The 20,026-nt window shown below is 47.6% G+C and overlaps 1 protein-coding gene across 7 annotated transcripts in view; it reads left to right on the top strand.

The window, feature by feature from the left end:
* CUX2 (cut like homeobox 2) overlaps nucleotides 1-20,026 on the top strand; it is a 323,266-nt gene that overhangs the window by 174,937 nt on the left and 128,303 nt on the right. For all 7 annotated transcript variants that reach the window (XM_034934493.2, XM_034934495.4, XM_034934490.4 and 4 more), the window contains exons 2-3: nucleotides 5,883-5,993; nucleotides 9,573-9,620. In XM_034934493.2, the coding sequence (XP_034790384.1) occupies nucleotides 5,883-5,993; nucleotides 9,573-9,620 (159 nt within the window). The remainder of the gene's footprint in view (nucleotides 1-5,882; nucleotides 5,994-9,572; nucleotides 9,621-20,026) is intronic.

A 20,026-nucleotide genomic window follows, 5' to 3' on the forward strand; every position in this document is an offset into this window, starting at 1 on the left:
CATAAGAACACAGATTCTAGCCCAAGGCTCTTCATATAGCTGACACTTTGGGATCAGGTGTGAAATTACTTTAAAAACTAAGTGTTCTTGTAAAATTCCCAGTCCCTCCTGGTTGGGGAAACCCAGACGAATTGAGAATGCTGGACTTGCTTCCCCATAGATAACCAACCATAGGATCCTTCCCTAACCAAGACCCACCCTCCCCTCTGAGAAAATCCAACCTCTTAACTATGTGTGATGTGGGTGGGTAACCAAAAGTATCTGTGCCTCCGTTTTCTCATCTTTAAATGGGAGACTCAGATATGATTCATATTTACTGAAGTGTGGGACACATACCCACTGACGGGACATGAAATTGTAAGCATTCAGTAGAGCCTGTGTTAGAAGGGATTGACTTGGGTTCTGAGGAACAGTTCTGCCTTATCTCTTCCACCCTTCTTCATTCCAACAAGCAGAAAGTCTCTGTAGGGGACTGCATTAACACCCCTCCAGCACTTGCTAACCTTTTATAACAAACACAGGCAGCAATGATTTGTTTTTGGTTATACTTTTGTTTTAATGGCTACCATCTGTTTATGGTACATGATTCTCTAGTGACAAGAAAGTGTCCTTTTTAAATACACTTATTTAGGTTTAAAAAAAGGGAAGGAGTCATTAGGTAAAAGTCAGGAATAGGAAAAATGTGTCTGTGATGCCAGGGTCCAAATCATGGTTACTTTTAGGGGGTACTGACAAGGAGAGAGTACTCTAGGGAGTTTTCACAGGCACTAGGAATGTGAACGTTCTACATCTTGAACTGGGTAGTGCTTACTCAGGTGTAAACCATTCACTAAGCTTTCACTTGAGCCTAGGAGTTCGAGACCAACCTGGGCAACATGGCGAGACCCCCATCTCTACAAAAAATAAAAACTAGCCTGGCGTGGTAGCACATGCCTGTAGTCCCAGCTACCCAGGAGGCTGTGGGAGGGTCACCTGAGCCTGGGAAGTCAAGGCTGCGGTGAGCTGTGATCATGCCATTGCAGTCCAGCCTGGGTGACAGAGCAAGACCCTATCTAAAAAAAAATTTTGTAATTCACTAAGCTTAACATTGAACTATGGAACTTAAAGTGATCCATATCTCAAAAAGAGAACCATAGGAGTCCCTTTGAAGAGAAATATTAATTAATCATATTTTAGATGCTATATCAATATGACAAAATTCACACAGAGGGACATGAGTGGTCAAAGTTTGGACAGCAGTGACCTGAGCGACCTTGAGGATTCCTTCTAGCTCATATGTTCTGAGTGCCTTGGAGGACTAAGTCCCAAGACTGTTCAGCACACCAATGGCAAACCTCTCAGAGACAGGGGCTCTCACTAGGCAGTGGGCACTTCCAGGGGGTACTGCAGATCCCATCAGAAGAGCCCCTTCCTCCAAGCCCCTGGCTTCTCCTGCAGCACCCGGTCCCGGGTGCAGCTCAGCCCCGGCCTCCTTTCTCTCTGCACATTGGCCCGAGCCTCAGCTGCATCTATCATCTGCTTCAGGCTCATTAAAATTATTTCTTTTTAGTTGCAAATGGGCTGTTTATGATGATCATTATTTGAATGGTCTGCGCCGGGCTCCGGGCTCCGGGCTGTCTGTCTGCTGCTGATGGCCGGTTAATCAGATGAGTCTCCTCCCTGCCTGGGCCTGGCCCAAAGTCTGGGGCTGTGTTAATCATGGCTCCCCCAGGGCTGGGGGGCTGGTGGGGCCAGCAGGGGCTGGGTAGGAGAAGATCCTGATTTCTGTTTGATTACCAAAGCTGTGTGTGTGGTAGTTCGGACATGCTTTCTAAAACTCAGTTTTAGACCAGTGCTGGTTTATGTTTGTGATAGAATTTTTTTCCATTCCTTCAAAATAGATATAGTGCCATGAGCTTTTTAATTTTAGCTGTGTGTATTATGAAAGACCCGTGCCGATGCTGTCATTGGCCCTCTTGCTTTGCTGATATTCAAATATCCTTTCTTTTAGGGTGGGAGGGAGTGGTTTTTAATGTCTTTGCTTGATACAGTAACATTTGGCAATACTCTACCGGTCTTCCTTTCATTTTAAAACAGAATTTTTACTGAGCTGTGAAATCCAAAATTCTTGGAATCATTGATCTGGTGGGGTGTTTTCTTAGCTGTCAGTTTATCTAAACATAAGATTAATATCAGCCAAGGCCAGGCACAGTGGCTCACACCTGTAATCCCAACACTTTGGGAGGCCACAGCAGGTGGATTGCTTGAGTCTAGGAGTTTGAGACCAGCCTGGCAACATGGTGAAACCCTGTCTCTACCCCAAAAAAATGCAAAAATTAGCTAGGCATGATGGCACATGCCTATAGTCACAGCTACTAGGGAGGCTGAGGTGGAAGGATCGCTTGAGCCTGGGAGGTCGAGGCTGCAGTGAGCTGTGACTGCACTACTGCACTCCAGCCTAGGTGATGAGAGTGAGACCCTGTCTCAAAAAAAAAAAGAGGCAACATTTATTGAACACTTGAAGCTTTATACATCCATATCATTTAAAACAAATGCCCTGAACACCCCCCAGCTGATGGAGACGCAGAGCAGAAGCCCGCTGAAGAGAAGGGCATTAAAAAATATGCCTTTATAATCCACCAAGGAGATAATCCACACCTCAGTTATTAGAATTGACTGATCACCATACAGACAAGACACATTAATGTGTTTGTTCCATGAGATGATGTATGTTAGGAGCGTAGCGTAGTGCCTGGTACATGTAAGCTTTCCATAAATGGTAGTTATGAGTATTTACTATTATTATTATTGGTGTTAGTGTGTTTACCAGTGAACTGTGGCAAGAATTCAGGGTTGAAGGACAAGCATAGATTTAGGCAAAATTGAGAAGAATGTGGATGTCAGTGACTTCGTCTGCTCAAGGAAAGACACCAAGGGCTGGACTTGCAGTGGGATCAGGGTGAGGGGACTGGTGATATCCCCCTGCCTTCCCTGGCTCTGTTCTCTCTGCAGTGTGGACACAGCAGACATCCTGCCTGTCAGATTTGCACCCACCAGCAGCCTGGGAGGTGCAGGTGGAGGGAGTCAGGCATAATTGTCTGTGAGGACACATCAGGTGGTTGGACTTATCCTGCTCTGCAATTTCCTTTCAGAACCTGGGCTGGATGTTTTTAATGAGAGGCAAAGTTCACCCCCACCAGGTATATTGGTTGCTGCATTGTGGGAAGGCACCAGTGTCCCTGCAATAAGAACATAGTGTCAGACACAGCCGGGTGTGGTGGCTCACGCCTGTAATCCCAGCATTTTGGGAGGCCGAGGTGGGTGGATCATGAGGTCAGGAGATCGAGACTATCCTGGCTAACACGGTGAAACCCCGTCTCTACTAAAAATACAAAAAATTAGCCGGGCTTGGTGGCGGGTGCCTGTAGTCACAGCTACTCGGGAGGCTGGGAGGCAGGAGAATGCCGTGAACCTGGGAGGCGGAGCTTGCAGTGAGCTGAGATGGCGCCACTGCACCCCAGCCTGGGCAACAGAGTGAGACTCCGTCTCAAAAAAAAAAAAAAAAAAGTGTCAGACACACAATAATCCAAGATAGAGAGCTGTAAACCCATGTCCCAGTTCTGTTTGTCCTGTAGCAATGTGAAAATCACATCTTTGTCTTCAAGAGAGATGAGAAAAACTAAGAAGAGCTGGGAGTACGCTGCTGCAACTCAAATTGACCCTGGCCCTCCAGTTTTTTTCTCTCCTGCCAAGTGAGATTCTGTCCACCTGGCCGCGCCAACCAGTTGGGTTTTGTCTACCTTTGTCTGTTGCTGCAAACACTGATCTCTCCTGTCACTGGATATTTCGGTTGTGGTCAGTTGTAGTTTCTGTATTAGAAACTGTGATTAGTTTTAAGTGATGATGAACCAGAATTCCCCCTTTTTGCTCATAACACCTTGTTCCTCACCTGGCTTAATCCTGATAAAAACCGGGCTTTTAAACTGGAAGCCCCCATGTACTTTCAAGTGGGAGTACCCTGTGCTTCGGCAAGAATTGGTTTCAGCACCTTGGAGAGCACCTGTTTCCGCTCCCCCACCAAAATAGAGACAGGGTCTCTCTCTGTCACCCAGGCTGGAATGCAGTGGCACCATCACAGCTCACTGCAGCCTTGACCTCCTGAGCTCAAGCAGTCCTCCCACCTCAGCCTCCCAAGTAGCTTGGACTATAGGTGCAGTGCCACCACAACCAGCTAATTGTTCTATTTTTTGTAGAGAGGAGGCCTCACTATGTTGCCCAGGCTGGTCTCAAACTCTTGGCCTCCCAAAGTGCTGAGATTACAGGCATGAGCCACTGCACCTGGCCCTTGCCTCTATTTCAAAGCTACTTTGGTGCCTCTACCTTCTCCCTTCTTGTCTCATAATTTTCTAAAGAAGTTAGACATTTCTCCAGAAATAGAAGTTCCTTCCTGGATTTCTACAAAGAAATCCATAGGTCAGGGACACTCATCCCAGCTTGGGGTGCCAGGTTTATGGTGCTCTGGTGAGCTGCTATTGAGCAGATTTACTGACTCTCAGACATGATATAAGACAATTACCATGCATTTCGTCTCTTAGAGGGAAAAGAATTTGCAGTGGGTTAATAGTACTTTTATTTCATTATCTAATGGCAAAAGTGTTTCATTGTGTGTGCAAGATGAATGTGTATTAGTGATGACAAATGGGGTCTTTCAACACGGTGCTGGGCCTCATCATACATATGTTAGATTAAAGAGTTCACCCTAGAAATACACTCCCGCATCTGCGTGTGTGTTTTTAATAAATCTGATTGCAGAAATTTATTGCATCACCGGATTTAGGAAATTATGGGGCTTGATTGCTGCAAATATAATCGGATGATATATACAGAAATGCTCCTCGAGTTATGGTCCAGAAAAAAAGCCCATCTCGGGATGGTGCAAGGAAGCAGCCGACCACATAAACAGAGCATTTCTTGAATTATGCAAATGAAATCCATGACAACTCATGGTGAATTGTACTCCCCTTGTGAAACTGCCACCATTAAAGTGAAGAAAGCTTCGAGAGGGGTGATCAAATATACATGCACGACCAGCAGACATTGTCTGTGATGTGTGTGAGCCGAAGCATCCCCCCTTCCATCTCTCTCTTTTTCCCTCGCTGGTACATCCTATAAAAACCTGGTCTGATACCTTCCTTGCATATAAGCCAGCAAAGCACCTTCCAATCCATTTCTTCTGAATCCAGGAGTCTTCAATGAAATATTTCTTAGACTTGAAGTGAACCTTAAATGATTTACTGCGAGATACACAAAAGGTCAGCTTACTTCTTATTGGCACCTTCATTTTTCCAAAATCTACTGAAATTAAAAAGCCTTCTATATCTTAAAAGGCGTATTTATGAACCTTTAAGTGTAAGTAAGTCATAGTTGGAGCCGTTCCCACCTCTGATATATGAAAGCTGTCGACAGCACTTTCTTCCACTATAATATGCCCATACAATATGCCGCACTTTACTATTTTGACATGGTTTGGAGATGTTTTCTACAGTTACTGACAAGCTTATGCCATCACTCCTTTGGAAATTTAAGAGGTGGGGCAGGGGGTGGGGGGAAGAGATGGAAAAAAAAAAACAACCAACTCCACCCAACTTTATCGAAGATTATTGATCTGGCCTGACTTCCGACGAGCAAAAAAAGCTGTCCTGGATTTTTTTTCAGTTGCATCCCAGTTTTGTAAATTATTTATTTGTGCCAGGAGTCAATATCCTGTCTTTTCTCAGCTTTGTAAGTTAAGAAAACTTGTTCAGAATGCTGTTTTGTACAGTGGTTAAAAAGGAAAAAAAGAAAAAAAAATCTTTTTCTCTTCTCTCTCTCTCTCTTTTTTTTTTTTTTTTTTATTGTTCCAGAAGGAGCTTAATTCCGTCGCTTCTGAGCTGTCTGCACGGCAGGAGGAGAGTGAACATTCTCATAAACATTTAATTGAACTCCGCCGGGAATTTAAGAAAAATGTACCTGAGGTATGGTATATTTGCCGTTATAGAATTAACTCAGTAGGAATGCAGATTTCTCTCCATTCAAACTATATTTTGAAAACTGTAGATGCAAGTGACTAACAAGAAAAGAAGCTAATTAGCCACAGAGAAAAATGACAGCCCCTAACCTTTCGGGGTTTCTTGGCCTAGTGGTGCTCAGCGGTGCCTACTGAAGGGAGGGCGGGGCGTTTCTCCATCAACGTCATTGTTTTTTGAGGGCGCTGTGAAACATCCATTTCCCCCCCACATTCATATCCAAGTCAGATGCCTGGCCTTGCTGGCAAAGACAATGTGCCTTAGAGTTCTTGATTTTATTTTGCTTTCCCGTTGGCGTCTGGAGGAAGACAGCCGTCGACTCTCTAACACCCTCTCGGGGCCTGCCGGCACTCATCATCTCTGAAACTCGGCCTCTCACCCCCTTTACATTCACCTCATTCTTCCCCTTCACCGCCTCCCTTGCAATCTCAGCAACCAGCTATGCCTTTTCTAGCAGTCATTGCAGGGAGCTTGGTGGGGCACAGAGAATGACCAGCCCCCAGCAATGTAAGGGCCCCCCAAGGAACAGACTAGAACAGACAAGTTTCTGTTATTTACCGGCCCGGATGTGTGAATTCTTTTCCATCCTCTCGCAGGCCCCCCTATTGCTTCTCAAATTACAAAACAAATGATGAGAATAAACACAAATAGAGAAAATAAAGCCCTCTGACTCTATATAAAAAGGATGTGGCACATCAGGGCTGTGACAGGGAACAGACATCAGAGATCTCTGCGTCCAGATCTCCCCAAAGCCAACTGTGTTTCATTCTGGTCGGCAGAAGGTTAACATCTGTCCTTACCTGCTCAGGTGTGCTGGAGGAAGGTGGGGCAGAGTTTGGCATTCAGATGGGAGACCTTGATTCCAGCAGTTACACTCTGCCAGTCTGATACCGAGATTGGTGGGGGGTCCTGTTGCCATCTCGCTGGTCAGGGAGGGGAACATGGGAAGACAGGGAAGAGGCAGACCCAGCCAGGGATCAGGTCATATGAGCACAGAGGGGAGAAGCCTCAGGTCTACCTCAGCCTCTTAGCTGCAAAATCCATCTCACACAAGTCATAAATGTCTTTGGTTCTTCAAGGCAAGAGAAGGGACTAGGATCTAGCTAGAATTTGTCCATGGAGCAAGTCTGGAAGGAAGAGAGTGTCTACATGGAGAAGGGGCATGAATCTCAGGTCTAAAAGCCTCTCCCATGTTGTGGCTTCAGAAAAGCCAAGCCAGGCCTTTGGTTTGACTCCAAGAGCCAAGAAGGCATCAGTGATGCCGAGAACCCTTCCTTTGCCTTTTAGAACAGAGCTCAGCTTGGTCTGGAAACTCCCCAGAATGAGGTTACCTTTGACTCTCCTTTGACTCCAGGAATCAGAGCTGAATCGGCCCCACATCTTCACAGCTGCACATGCCCTCTCCCTGGTCAGCTTAGACCCTCTATCTCATCTTCCTTCTAGCCCAACTGACTTTCTTCTGAGGCCATGTGGGAGCCCCCAGGTGATGAGGGAAATCTAGGCCATGTTTTAAGCCTCTGAGTTCAGCTTACATAATTTTAATACTGCATAATTATGCAATTATGTAATTAAGAGGAATAAGTTTCCATTCCTATTATAGTCATGCCTCTGAAAATTCTCCTTTTTGGATCCAGTCTCTCCTGATGGAGAAAGTCACGCCGAGGCTTTATTTAAGAGCTCCTCTGGCTGGTGCCCAGCTCACCTCCTGCTCGCGCCTGTGCTCGGCGTCCCCCAGCCGTGAAGCAGATGAGGCGGCGTGCTTCTAGAAATGGGCAGCATTAGCACGAAGTCCCGCCAAACCCATCCCTCCCAGAATGCTCAGATACTTGAGTGTGGGGTTGTGAAAAGGGCCTGTTTGGGGAGTCCAGTGACCTGGGTTCAAATTCTAGCTGCGCCATTCACTTGCTGTGTGACCTTGAGCAGGCTAGCCCCTCTTGGGACCTCAGTTTCCCCTTCTGTAAACTCAAGGAACTGAGAGATGGTTTCTGAGAGGTCCCATCCAGAACTAATGTTTCCTGAACATGGACCAGAGGTCTCCCGCCATCACATTTTTATTTAGTCTGTAAAGTCTTTTGAACTTTACGGTGGGTTGCCAATATTTAGCATCTCAGATGATTTCACCTAAAAACTGGATTTCCGGTGCCTTTTGAGAATATTTGGTAGATTGTGCAACCCAGAGGTTCTGTGCTCATGCTGCCGTCATAAGCTAGAGCAGAGCACGCCACCCCATCGGTGGGGCTTGCATTGTCCCAGCCTCCCTCGTAGCTGCTTCCTGCCTAGCCTGGTAGGCATTTGAGTTCACCACCTGTGACCCAGATTCTCAGAAGTTTCCTTATCCATGGCTCAGCCTCGCACCCATGGCACCTTATGGTCAAGTCTACTAGGACTGTGTCTCCCCTGAAGGTCCCCGACATACATCAGTCTATCAATCAGTGGCTCAGGAAAGCCCTGGGGATCTAGAATCAGGGGCAGGAGCAACACAGTGTTATTTGCATAATGAAGGGGTTTATTCTTTACCTGCCCATAAGTCTTCAACCCATCTCTTCCTTTTCTGCTCTGTCTGGGGCAACCCCTCCCCACCCTATCTAGTCCCTCAGTGCCTCCCATGGGGATTACTGGTAATTGTGGCTGATTGTGATGGGGGAGTCACACCAGCAGATCTCACAGGAAACTGGAGGATTAGGGTTGGAGTCTCGGGACACATGGTTCTTAAGGTTTCCCTCTTACGTGCCAGGGAGAAGAATACATAGGAGTTTGCCAGGCTAGCCCAAGTTGCTGGGAACCTCAGGTCACTTATGAAAGCCAGGAAATTAGAGTCTGGAAATAGGAGGCTCAGGGTGGCTGGGACAAACCTCCTCTGAAGACAGCCCATGTCCATAGAGTTCCTCAAACATTTGCAGAGCTCGAATGGGGTACAGACCCAGCCTAGACTGCAGAAACTGCACGTTCTGGTGAGGAAGGAGAGTCAGTTACACAAGTGGCATTGCTAAAATGCAAAAGGCAGTCTTTGCTGGAGAGGTAGCTACAGGGTAGGGTCACGGAGACCTTGCAACCTGAAAGAGGCAGCCCCGGGCAACACCTTGAAGGGCAGAAGGTTTTTAAGGAAGGGCTTTCATGTAGTGCTGAGCATGGAGAATTGGGGTTACCTCTCCAGCCCCCACCCCACTCCAAAGTGTGACCTGGGATGGACCACCTGTCTCACAAGATATTTTGCATAAAAGACCATTCTATGATCACATTCATTTGAGAAACGCCACTTCCTTTGTCTTCTGGAAATTCCCAACATGCATTATATGAAAGACTCCAGAAAGTCCTGCAGGAAAGAAACCCCTTGGACTTGACGTTTCCCAGTCTGGTGTGGCTTGGTACCCCTGTTTGCGTTTGTCCCTTGTGAAATCCAATGGAGTTCAGGCCCCACGGGACATGCTTGGGAAATGCTGAGCCAGGGACAGCAGCGAGCTACAAGCAGGGGCCACGGGGGCGTCCCACCTGGCACTGTAGTGAACTCTTTGCTGATCTCTTTTTCAGGAAATCAGAGAGATGGTGGCTCCTGTATTAAAAAGCTTCCAAGCCGAGGTAAGACCCAGGGCCCACAGCATGTCAGAAAAGTGCCCCCAATGGCTCCCCCTCCTCTCCCACCTAGAGTTGCCCAGGGGGGCCAGCAGCCTCCAGAAGCTTTGGAGAAGCTTCCCTGTCCCCATTGCAAACTCTGTGCCCTTCCCTCTGGTCTCCCATCCGAATGGTATAGTAATGAGAATTGGTTCTCTGTTCATTTTGACAGAATTCAAGTCTGATCCCAAGAAATCTCCCTCTCCCTTGACTTTGCCCAACCTTACAATGGCTCTGCTACATGTGAGATCTGTGACCTTGGGGCGTACACAGTGGCTCACACCTGTAATCCCAGTGCTTTGGGAGGCTGAAGTGGGAGGATCACTTGAGGCCAGAAGTTCAAGACCAGCCTAGGCAGCATAGCAAGACCCCCATCTCTACAAAAAAATTTTAAAATTAGCTAGTCATGGTGGCACGTGCCTGTGGTCCCAGCTACTCCGGAGGCTAAGGTGGGAGGACTGCTTAAACCCGGCAAGTTGAGGCTGCAGTGATTCATGATCGCACCACTGCACACCAACCTGGGTGACAGAGCGAGACCCTGTCTCTAAAACAATAAAAAATAAAATTTAAGAAAGATCTATGACCTTGAACAAACCTACCTCACCTTCCAGCCTTGGTTTCCTATTTTTAAAATCAAAGGTTGGTACTAGATGACCTTTGCCCTCTCTTGGCATTCTGCTGTCCTTTGATTCTCTGAGGCAGCCTTGCAGATAAGTCCACACAGTTACCAGCCCAACCAGAAATTCTTTGCACCAGCCCACTCTTTGAGTATAAAAGTGACATTGTCCACATTCTTTCCTGCTGACCCGCTGAGCCCTAGTTCCTTTGCGTCCTCAGTAAATAATTTCTCTTGCTTTTTGGAAGCCCTGTGATCAGGGTGAAACCCCCCCCCCCCGCCCCCATTTCTCCTCTTTGCTTGACTTCGTAACCAAGAGTCTGATAATGTCCACTTGTCTGGCTGGCACAGGAGGCAGGCCAAGAAAAGACTGGAATCATGTGGGTCCAGGGATTTCTAAAGCGTTCCATCTTGAGGGGGCTCTTCTCAGGCTTCCCTGGACTCAGGCAGGACCCCAGAAGGATTGGCCGTACTCGGATCTCACCAGAGGGGATGCATTTTAAGTCTGTCATCCACCAAGCGCCACATTACTTTAAATCTGTCTCTTTGGAACCACATAAGCACATAAGGCAATATTAAAGTAAACAATAACTGGATTTACACAAATGTCGCTGATTTCCATATTTTTCATCCTTTCATTTTATTACCTAGTTGACTGATGTGCTTATTTATTTATAGGGCCATCCAGTATTGATTCATTTGGTTGCAAGGTGCCTGGGCTTGGAAGAAAAAAACTAGACAGACCAATAATGTTAGGAATGGGGGTTTTCATGACTTTGTGTTACAAAAAAAAAAAAAATAGAGGTTCCCATCTACCAACTCCTAGTCCCAGGAGAGCTGCTCAGCACACAAGCTCCCTATAGCAGCTGATCCCTCTGCCCAATCCAAAGACAGGCATTCAGCTGTTTGTAGAGAGCATCACTTTCTCAGCTGTTTCCTTGCTTGAGTTGGTGTGAACAGAGCATCCCTTGGCCTCTTAGAGCCTCAGTTTTCCCTATCTGTTAAATGGGAGTGTAAAGACACTGACAAGTCTTTTCATGTTGTTTTGAGGATTAACTGAGATCTAATGCAGGGAAAGGGTTTAATGTAATGTCTGACACATGAAGAGCTGTTAGCGGGTGAAGAGTACAGATGCTGGAGCCAGCCTGGGTTGGAATCCCACCTCTCCCACTTACTAGCTGTGTGATCTGAGGTGAGCTACTTAACCTCTCTGTGCCTCCATTTCCTCATCTGTAAAATGGAATAATAATTATACATATTTCAGGCCCGGCAGTGGCTCACCCCTGTAATCCCAGCACTTTGGGAGGCTGAGGAGGGTGGATCACTTCAGGTCAGGAGTTCAAGACCAGCCTGGCCAACATAGTGAAACCCCAACTCTATTAAAAATACAAAAATTAGCCAGGTGTGGTAGTGGGCACCTGTAATTCCAATTACTCAGGAGTCTGAGGCAGGAGAATCACTTGAACCCAGGAGGCGGAGGTTGCAGTGAGCCAAGATCACGCCACTGCATTCCAGCCTGGACGACAGAGCAAGACTCTGTCTCAAAAAAAAAAAAAAAATTATGCATATTTCACAGGGTGAGATTGAGGAAGAACAAAGTTAACACTGATGAAGTGCTTAAAATGCTGCCTTGCATATGAGAAGTCTTGGATATTTTATTCCTATGAGCAGTGACCTCCAGTACAGGTTTACTGGGTCTCTAGTATGGCTGAGCTGCCATCTGCCACTTTCCTAACTAGGTGTTGAAGGCTTTTTATCTCAAAGATGGGTTTCAGGGTTTTTTTTCCTGTAGGAAGTGGGTATGACTTATGTTATCTTTTCAATAGGAGAAATCCTAGGTTTGGGTGATGTTCGGGAGAAGACCTGACTGAAGCATGGTAGAAAATACATGCAAATCTGACTCAGGCCTGGTCAAAACCTCAACTCTGCTCCTAAACCAGCTGTGTGGCCTTGGGGAAATTCCTTAACCTCTCTGAACTTCAGCTTTCCTCCTCTGGCAAATAAGGCTAACAATAAGGATTCAGAAGCCAGGTGCAGTCACTCATGCCTGTAATCCCAGCACTTTGGGAGGCTAAGGTAGGAGGATCACTTGGGGCCAGGAGTTTGAGACCAGCCTGGGCAATATAATGAGACCTCATCTCTGCAAAAAAAAAAAAAAAAAAAAAATTTAAATGAGCTGGGCAGGGTGGCTTGTGCCTGTAGTCCCAGCTACTCAGGAGGCTGAGGTGGGAGGATCACTTGAGCCCAGGAGTTCAAGGCTATAGTGAGCTATGATTATACCATTTCTTTCTAGTATGGGCAACAGAGCGAGACCTGGTCTCTTAAAAAAAAAAAAAAAAAAAAAGGAAAAAGGATTCAAACACTTCAGCAGCATGGAGGCAGTCCCAGGGTCTGGCACACCGTTGGTGCTCAGTAAATACTAGGACAGAGAAAGTCTTAGGCCAAAAGGAAAGACAAAGCAGAATTCTCATTTTCAAAACCCATGTGGCATATTGAATAGATGCTGCTTTAATAGCTGGAGACCTTAAAGAACTTTGTTAATTTTCTTAAGAGGGCTTTCCATCGTCCCTTTAATGTACCAAGAAGACTACATTTGTCTGGAATTTTATTCCCGAAACCCCTGCTTTTCTCGTGATCTATTGACTAAGCCATCGTGGCCTCTGTGTCCTCCTTGCGCCTCAGGGGAGAGACGCTGCCAAAGGAAGGTGTTAATAAAAAGCATCTTCTTCGTCCAGAAAAAGCTGCACATGCACAGGCCATTTATAATCCAAATTTGATTTTCATTTTAATTTTTTTAATGAGGCCTCATCCTTTATGCCGCTGTCCTCTTGCAATCCACCAGGCTCTGGGCTGGCGCTGCGATTCCCAAGTGGGTATTAATCACCTCCTGGAAATATTCCCTGGAGCAAACACCATCCCAAGTCACATAAACTAGCCCATAAAACGCCAGGGCAGAATATCATGCCCGTCATTCCTTCTTCCCAGTGCAGGCCTTTCCTTGAAATATGCCATGTTCAGTTTCATGGTATGTACCATGAAATATACCATGTTCAATAAAATATACCATGTTATTCCTGAATTTTGCTTCACCAGCCCTGGTGTGTTCAGAATCTGGGCATACTTCTTATCTTTTTATATTATATATGTGCGGGTCTCTTTTCTTTCTTTCTGTGTGTGTGTGTTTGTGTGTGTGCGTGCCGGTGGGAGGGGGTGGAGAGGAAGTGAATTTGCCCTGCTGTGAATCAAGGAAGCTTCTCTGTCTGCCTTGATTGCTTAAAGGACAGTTTTGATTTCTCCTGTTCAGGGAAACAAAGACAGCCAGAGAAGGTGGCTTAATGGAGACAGCTTGAAATGGCCAAAGTTTGAATATCCTTGCGTACAGAGAAAAGAGCAAGACGAAAGCCTCGCTAATTATAAAAGTTGCTTTATGAAAGATAATTCAAAGCAATAATTTAGCAAACATAATCAAGTCGCACAGATGGGGTTGTTGATGGATGGATTGCAACATGCAATTAGCAGTTCTCGCAGTTACATATCATTAACCCTCCGAGCACAAAAATTATTTTCTCATTATTAGTTGAAAAGGTAAAATTAAGCTGACTAGACAGTAAAGGAACAAACTACAATTAATTACCTTCATTTATTACAGTCATTATTTTAAACTTATTTTTACTTGGAGGGAGACATGAAAACATCTAAATTAAAAGTTTTGTTATGCTAACTCGGAGGTGAAACTTTTCTGAAGCGCGTGTGCACTGTCCCAGCTTGAAAGACCACAGGGCCACTGTTGGGAGATTTTCTTTTTCTCTGCCGCCTTTTTCTTCCACCATAAAGGGGATGTGGCCTGTATGGTGGAAAACCTTTTGGGTTGGATTGGAACAGAGACATTCACCTGGGCCTGATTGAAACACAGTAGTTTGGAGACCAAGTGGGCTGACCTGGCCTCTGACACCCAGGAGAGGTTAGACACCTGTGGTCTGAGCCCCACCCTCACACTGACAAGCTTATGTGACCTTGGCGAGTGACTTTATGTCTCTGAGCCACTGTTTCCTTATCTGTAAATAGGGTCAGCTCATAGGATTGCATGAGATTCAGTGACATTCTGTGTGTCAAGTGGCCAGTGAGTCACTTGTTGTCACCACGGTGGGCGTGCATGGTTGTGTGGGACTGAGAACATTCTCCCTCTAATCACTCAGGGTCTGGGGGAATTCGTGTGGTGTGATCACCTTCTAGGAGCTTAGAGAAGGGGGTAAAGATGCATTAGATCATCACTTGAGCCCATGTAATCATTTAGTCACCTCAACAAGCATTTATTGAGTAGCTGCTGCATACTAGGCAGGGTTCTAGATGCTGGCCCAGTGATGGTCACAACCCAGTGGTCACCTCGCCTCCTTTTGGTATGAGGGAGAGCAAGCATTTTTGCAGTACCCAGAAGAAGGACTTCCCAAAGGAGACAAGGCCACCCTTCTATTGGCAGCGTGCAGGTCTGCTCAACAGATCCTTGTGGAGAACCTTCTATGTCCCAGGCTCTGTGTGAGGACTGTTGCAGATCCAAAGATGGTGAGACACCATCCCTGCCCTCAAGGATGTCCCTAGGATTCCGCATGGAATCCTTTAAAGAAAGAAAAAGAAAAAATGTCTGTAGGAGCCAAGTCCCTGTGATTCTGAAATAATGTCCAGAAGCCCAAGGGAGGCCATCGGTTCCATCCCAGAGGTTCTATTTGTTTGCTGTGCTTCACATTGACACCCTGCCCCGATGACAGCCACGGCAGTATCTCCATCCCATGCACATCTGCCGTGTGTCCCTGCATTCCCCTGCCAAGAGATGGAGTCTGTGTCTCCATCCTTTGAATCTGGGCCTGTGCCTACTTTGACCAGTAGAACATGGTGGAGGTGACACTGTGCCATGATCCAGTGTAGCCTTTAGCCTACCTGCTGGCTCTCCCCACCACACCTCTCCAAACCCATCCTTTATGTGAGAAGTGTGACTACCTGGAGACCACCCTGCTGTGAGAAGCCCACCCTGCATGGAGAGGTTCTGGGGGATAAGACAGTACATGGCGGAGAGGCCAGGAGTGCTGAGGTACCAGACTGGAGTCAGGGGCCATGGTGGACATCCAACCCAGTCAAGCCGTCAGATGACCGCAGCCCCAGCTGCCATCTGACTGTGAACACCTGGTTCATTCGCACCTCAGGGTGTCAGTGCTTGCCATGCCCTCTGCCTGAAATGCTCTTCCCTGCACCATCTCTTTGCTGGATGAACTCCTTTCAAATGTCAGGTCCTGGGGGAGTAGGGAACCCTCCCTGACCACCCTGACCCTCCATCAACCCTGGAGCCCCTGGCATTCACTGGTGCTTAGCATCATCTGTCTTTATGCATCTGGCTAAAGCTAATGGCTTGAGACTACTGTAAGGACTTTGACTGCAACTCTGAATAAGGTGGGAGTCATGGGAGACTTTAGAGCAGAGGAGGGACCAGCTCTGACTCAGATTTTAACAGGATCCCTCTGGCCACTAATCTGATAACATGGGGGCCCTGGTCTCTCAGAGATGACCGAGAGGACAGACCATTCCCCCGTCCTCCCTGCCTCAGGCCCAGATGCTTTCTGAGACACTGAGATTTTTCTGATTTTCCCACCAAGACAATCGTCGGTGGGGAAGGGTAGTCCTAACCTTGGAGAAGACCTTTCTAGTGGGTCACTTCCTGTGCTTGCAGCCAGGCTTCCTGAGAGGGGAGTGGAGGGTTTCCTCACAGTTGAGATCACCCAAGATGTGCACATCCCTCCCTGCTCTGGCCCCGAGCCCCGACCCAGCCCCATGTGCTGCGTCCTTCTTTGGTTCCTGTGCCCCCCTTCTGCTCCGTGTCTGCCTGCAAACTCTTGCTCTTCCGTTTGAGCTGAAATTTAATTACAGGGCTTTTTTTTTTTTTTTTTTTTTTTTTTTTGCCTTTTAACGTTATTTGCTCTTCCAGCTGTCTTTGATGGCATAATTCTCTCACTCCCTAAACTACCCTTTTCTCTGGCACTCCTGGCACTGGTATGACTATCCCTTTGTAAACAGGGCCCCCTTAGAACCACAACAGATGTTAGATGCGTGCAGTTCTGACAGCAGGGGAGGGCAGGGAGCAGGGGAGGCCAGGGAGCAGTGGCCTTGCTGGCCGGTGAGGCCACCCTGGGGGATAAGCAGTAGGGGCAACTGTGGGTTTTAGGGCCAAATTGGCTCAGGCTTACATTTTAGATCATCTGCTTCCTGGCTGTGTGACCTTGGGCAGGGCACATAACCTCTCTGGGTTTCACTTTCCTCTGCTTTTACTTTTCTTTTTTTTAATTTTTGAGACAGAGTTGCTCTGTTTCCCAGGCTGGAGTACATTGGTGCAATCGCAGCTCACTGCAACCTCCGCCTCCCAGGCTCAAGTGATCCTCCCACCTCAGCCTCCCGAGTAGCCGGGACTATGGGCACACAACACCACACCCAGCTAATTTTTGTATTTTTTGTAGAGATGGGGTTTCACCATGTGGCCTGGGCTGGTCCTCTGTTTTTAAATGGTGGTAATAGTACCCACTTCATAGGAGTGATGGGAGTCCTCGATGAGTTGATACTTGAAAAGCCCCAAGAACAAAGCCCACCACATGGTGAGTGCTCAGTGAGCATGAGTTGGCATTCCCAGCAGGTGAGCTGAAACTGAGCACATCATGTTTATCCCTCCCATGAGCCCCATGATGAAGTTTCTGCTCCTACCCATTGCTCAGGTGAGGTGACTGAGGCTCAACCCGCAGCCCATGATGGTGAGTGGGAACTCGGGCAGGGACATCAGCTGGCAAGGTTTATCCATCACTTAGCGGGATGCCTGTTGTGTCACCTCCTCTCAGCAACGCAGCCAGGGAGGCACAGCTGGTATTGTCCCCTTTTATAGGTGTAAAACTGGGGCTCAGAGAGGTCAAGTGACTTGCCTGAGCTCACACAGCGATTCATCAGCTGAACAGAGAGCAGAAGATGCAAACCTCAGCTTGGAGGGCCAAACAGGCCCCTTGAGGGGTCTGGGGGTGCAGAAGGAGCTGAGGATGGTGATTCTAGATTTAGGGACCCAGCTGGAGATCTGCAGGTGGTTAGGGCCAGAAAGGAGCTCATCACTCAGCCAGGCCCATGCCTTTTAGATGTTTCTTTGCTGAACTGTTCTTTCAGGCAGAATCTGCCAGGAAAGCCCGTCGCATACAAAGAGCTGTGATTCGAGCCCAAGTCTGTGTATCCAGCCCAGAACTTGGTACATAATAAGTGCTCGATAAACAGGAGTGTTGCTTGCAGCTCACGTCAGATATAATGAGGAGAAGGCCTCCCATCCTCTCTACTGCCCCCGACATGCACATGTGCACACACATGACCCACCCTTTTTCCACTGCCAGAGTGCAGTGGCGCAATCTCAGCTCACTGCAACCTCCGCCTCCCGGGTTCAAGCAATTCTGGTGCCTCAGTCTCCCAAGCAGCTGGGACTACAGGCGTGCGCCACCACACCCAGCTAATTTTTGTATTTTTTGTAGAGACTTGGTTTCACCATGTTGGCCAGGCTGGTCTCGAGCTCCTAGCCTCAAGTGATCCTCCTGCCTCGGCCTCCCAAAGTGCTGGGATTACAGGCGTGAGCCATCACACCTGGCCTTCCCATCCTCCCTCCTCTTTGATAACAGAATTCCTTTGATGGTGCATGCTCCTTGGCTGCCCATAACCAAGTCTTGCCCCTCTGGAAGTCTGCCCTGCCCAGCTTGGGGTAAAACTTAACGATGAACTGAATGAACATCCTTCCGAATTTAATATTAAGAACCCACCAAAGCATTATTGAACCTGTCACGCCATATTACAACCAAATTAAGAACCAGCAGCAATCCTCTTTCATTCAGTATTATATGCCTTATAAAGTAAATTATTAATGCTTTTTTCCCCCCAGTTAAGTAGTTATTTGCAGTTGTTCCGGGTATTTCTCATTAGAAATAACATCATCTAAAGAACGATATTGATTGATTTTTTTAATCTTGGAGTCATGGACGTGAACCACATATTTATATGACATTCCCTTTAACTAGAATTCTCGCGCTTTATTTTTATATTATTGATCTTTTTGACACGAATTGCTTTTTGGCCTTGTGCGAATGTTGTAAGCTTTCCGCCTGCAGAGGAATGGGCTGGCGTCTGGGCCGGGCTGGGAAGAGTGATCGCTCCAGCCGCGTGGCAGTAACATTCCCGCACATTTAACAACAATTAGTCTGTGCCGACGCCATGGTAGGCTTTCGTGTATGAAAATTTACAAGCCTTCTAATGGACTGCATTATGGAAGGCCGTGCGGGGCCAGTCGGTGGGGAGATAAGGCCGCTGGGCGTGCATCCATCTCATGGCTCAGTCGGCCCAGTGTCTCTCAGTGCTCACGTCTGCCTCCTGGGAGGTGGGAGACACAAGATGGAAGCTACCACGACAGCCCCACCGACACCAGCATGGATCTTGTAGCCACTCTTGCAGTCCTGCATTTATCTGGTCAGTAGATGTTTGTTGAGCACCTACTAGGTGCCAGGTGTGGCGCTAGATGCAGGGGCTGAGGTGGTGAACATTACTATTTACTCATGCGTTCAGGAAGGATTTGAGTACCAACTGGATGTCAGGAGCGGCACTGAATTCCGGGGGTGAAAGGGTGAGTGCAAATTCCTCATTCATCTGGAGCCTGTGGCAGTGGAGAAGTGACTTAAGCCTAGAGTCGCCTGGAGCTAGGTTCAAATCGCAGCTCGTTGCCCATTGCCAGGTTCTTCAGTGAACCTCAGTTTCCTTGTCTGTAAAATGGGGACCTACCTCCTAGGGAGGCTGGCAGGATTCGGTGCAGATCAAGAGCTTGATGCAGAGTAAAGAGGATCGTGGTGATTCAGTGTTGCTACCAGCTGAGCTCTGGACACTCTCTCTGTTCTCTCCAAAACCTAGGTTCCAGGCGTACATGCCGCCTTCCCATTGGGCTGCAGTCCTCATAGCTTCTGGGGTTGGGGCAGCCTTGTGTCCCCCTCCTGCGCACTCTGGCTTTCTCCTATATTTTCTTGTTGGAAAACCAGCCAGGGCAGCCAGCTGGGGGCAGGCAGTGATGGAGGCTCCCCTAGAGGGCACACCCCCACCCCAGGGGCCAGCCCTCTTCTCCCCAAGTGCCCTCACCCCTCCAACCAGCTCCCCTAGAGCACACCCCTGCCTCCCTCCAGAGACCTTTATTTCGCAGCATGTATTTGGCACCTGTTGTATACAAGGGTGAGTGCCAGCCTTCAGGGATGTGGCAACGGGTGGCCCCAGATACCTTTCCTGTCCTCACAGCACACATGGCCTCATGGGAGAGACAGATGGACCCACACGCCCCTACACAGTGCCAGCGGCAATCACGTTATGGTTGAGTTTCACAAGGTCAGGATATGGGGATGGGAGAGAGTCACCAGCCCACCCATTCCTTCATTGAGAAATGCTTTCTGGAGCCCCACTATATGCAGACCCTGTGCAGTGCCCTGGGGATAGGCAGGGAACAAGACACATGCCCCTGTCTCTAAGCTAAAAGTACAGTGAGGGACATGCATACTTACATCATGCACAGGAGTTAACTGAAAGATAGTATAGCACAGTGGTTAGGAGTGTGGTTCTGGAACCAGACTGCCTGGGTTCAAATCCCAGTTTTGCTACTTATTATAGTCATCCCTCAGTATATGTAGGGGATTGGTTCCAGGACCTGCCCCATACCCAAAACCATGCAAGT

This window comes from Pan paniscus, chromosome 10 (assembly GCF_029289425.2).
Source record: "Pan paniscus chromosome 10, NHGRI_mPanPan1-v2.0_pri, whole genome shotgun sequence".
In the NCBI taxonomy this organism is placed as follows: domain Eukaryota; kingdom Metazoa; phylum Chordata; class Mammalia; order Primates; family Hominidae; genus Pan; species Pan paniscus.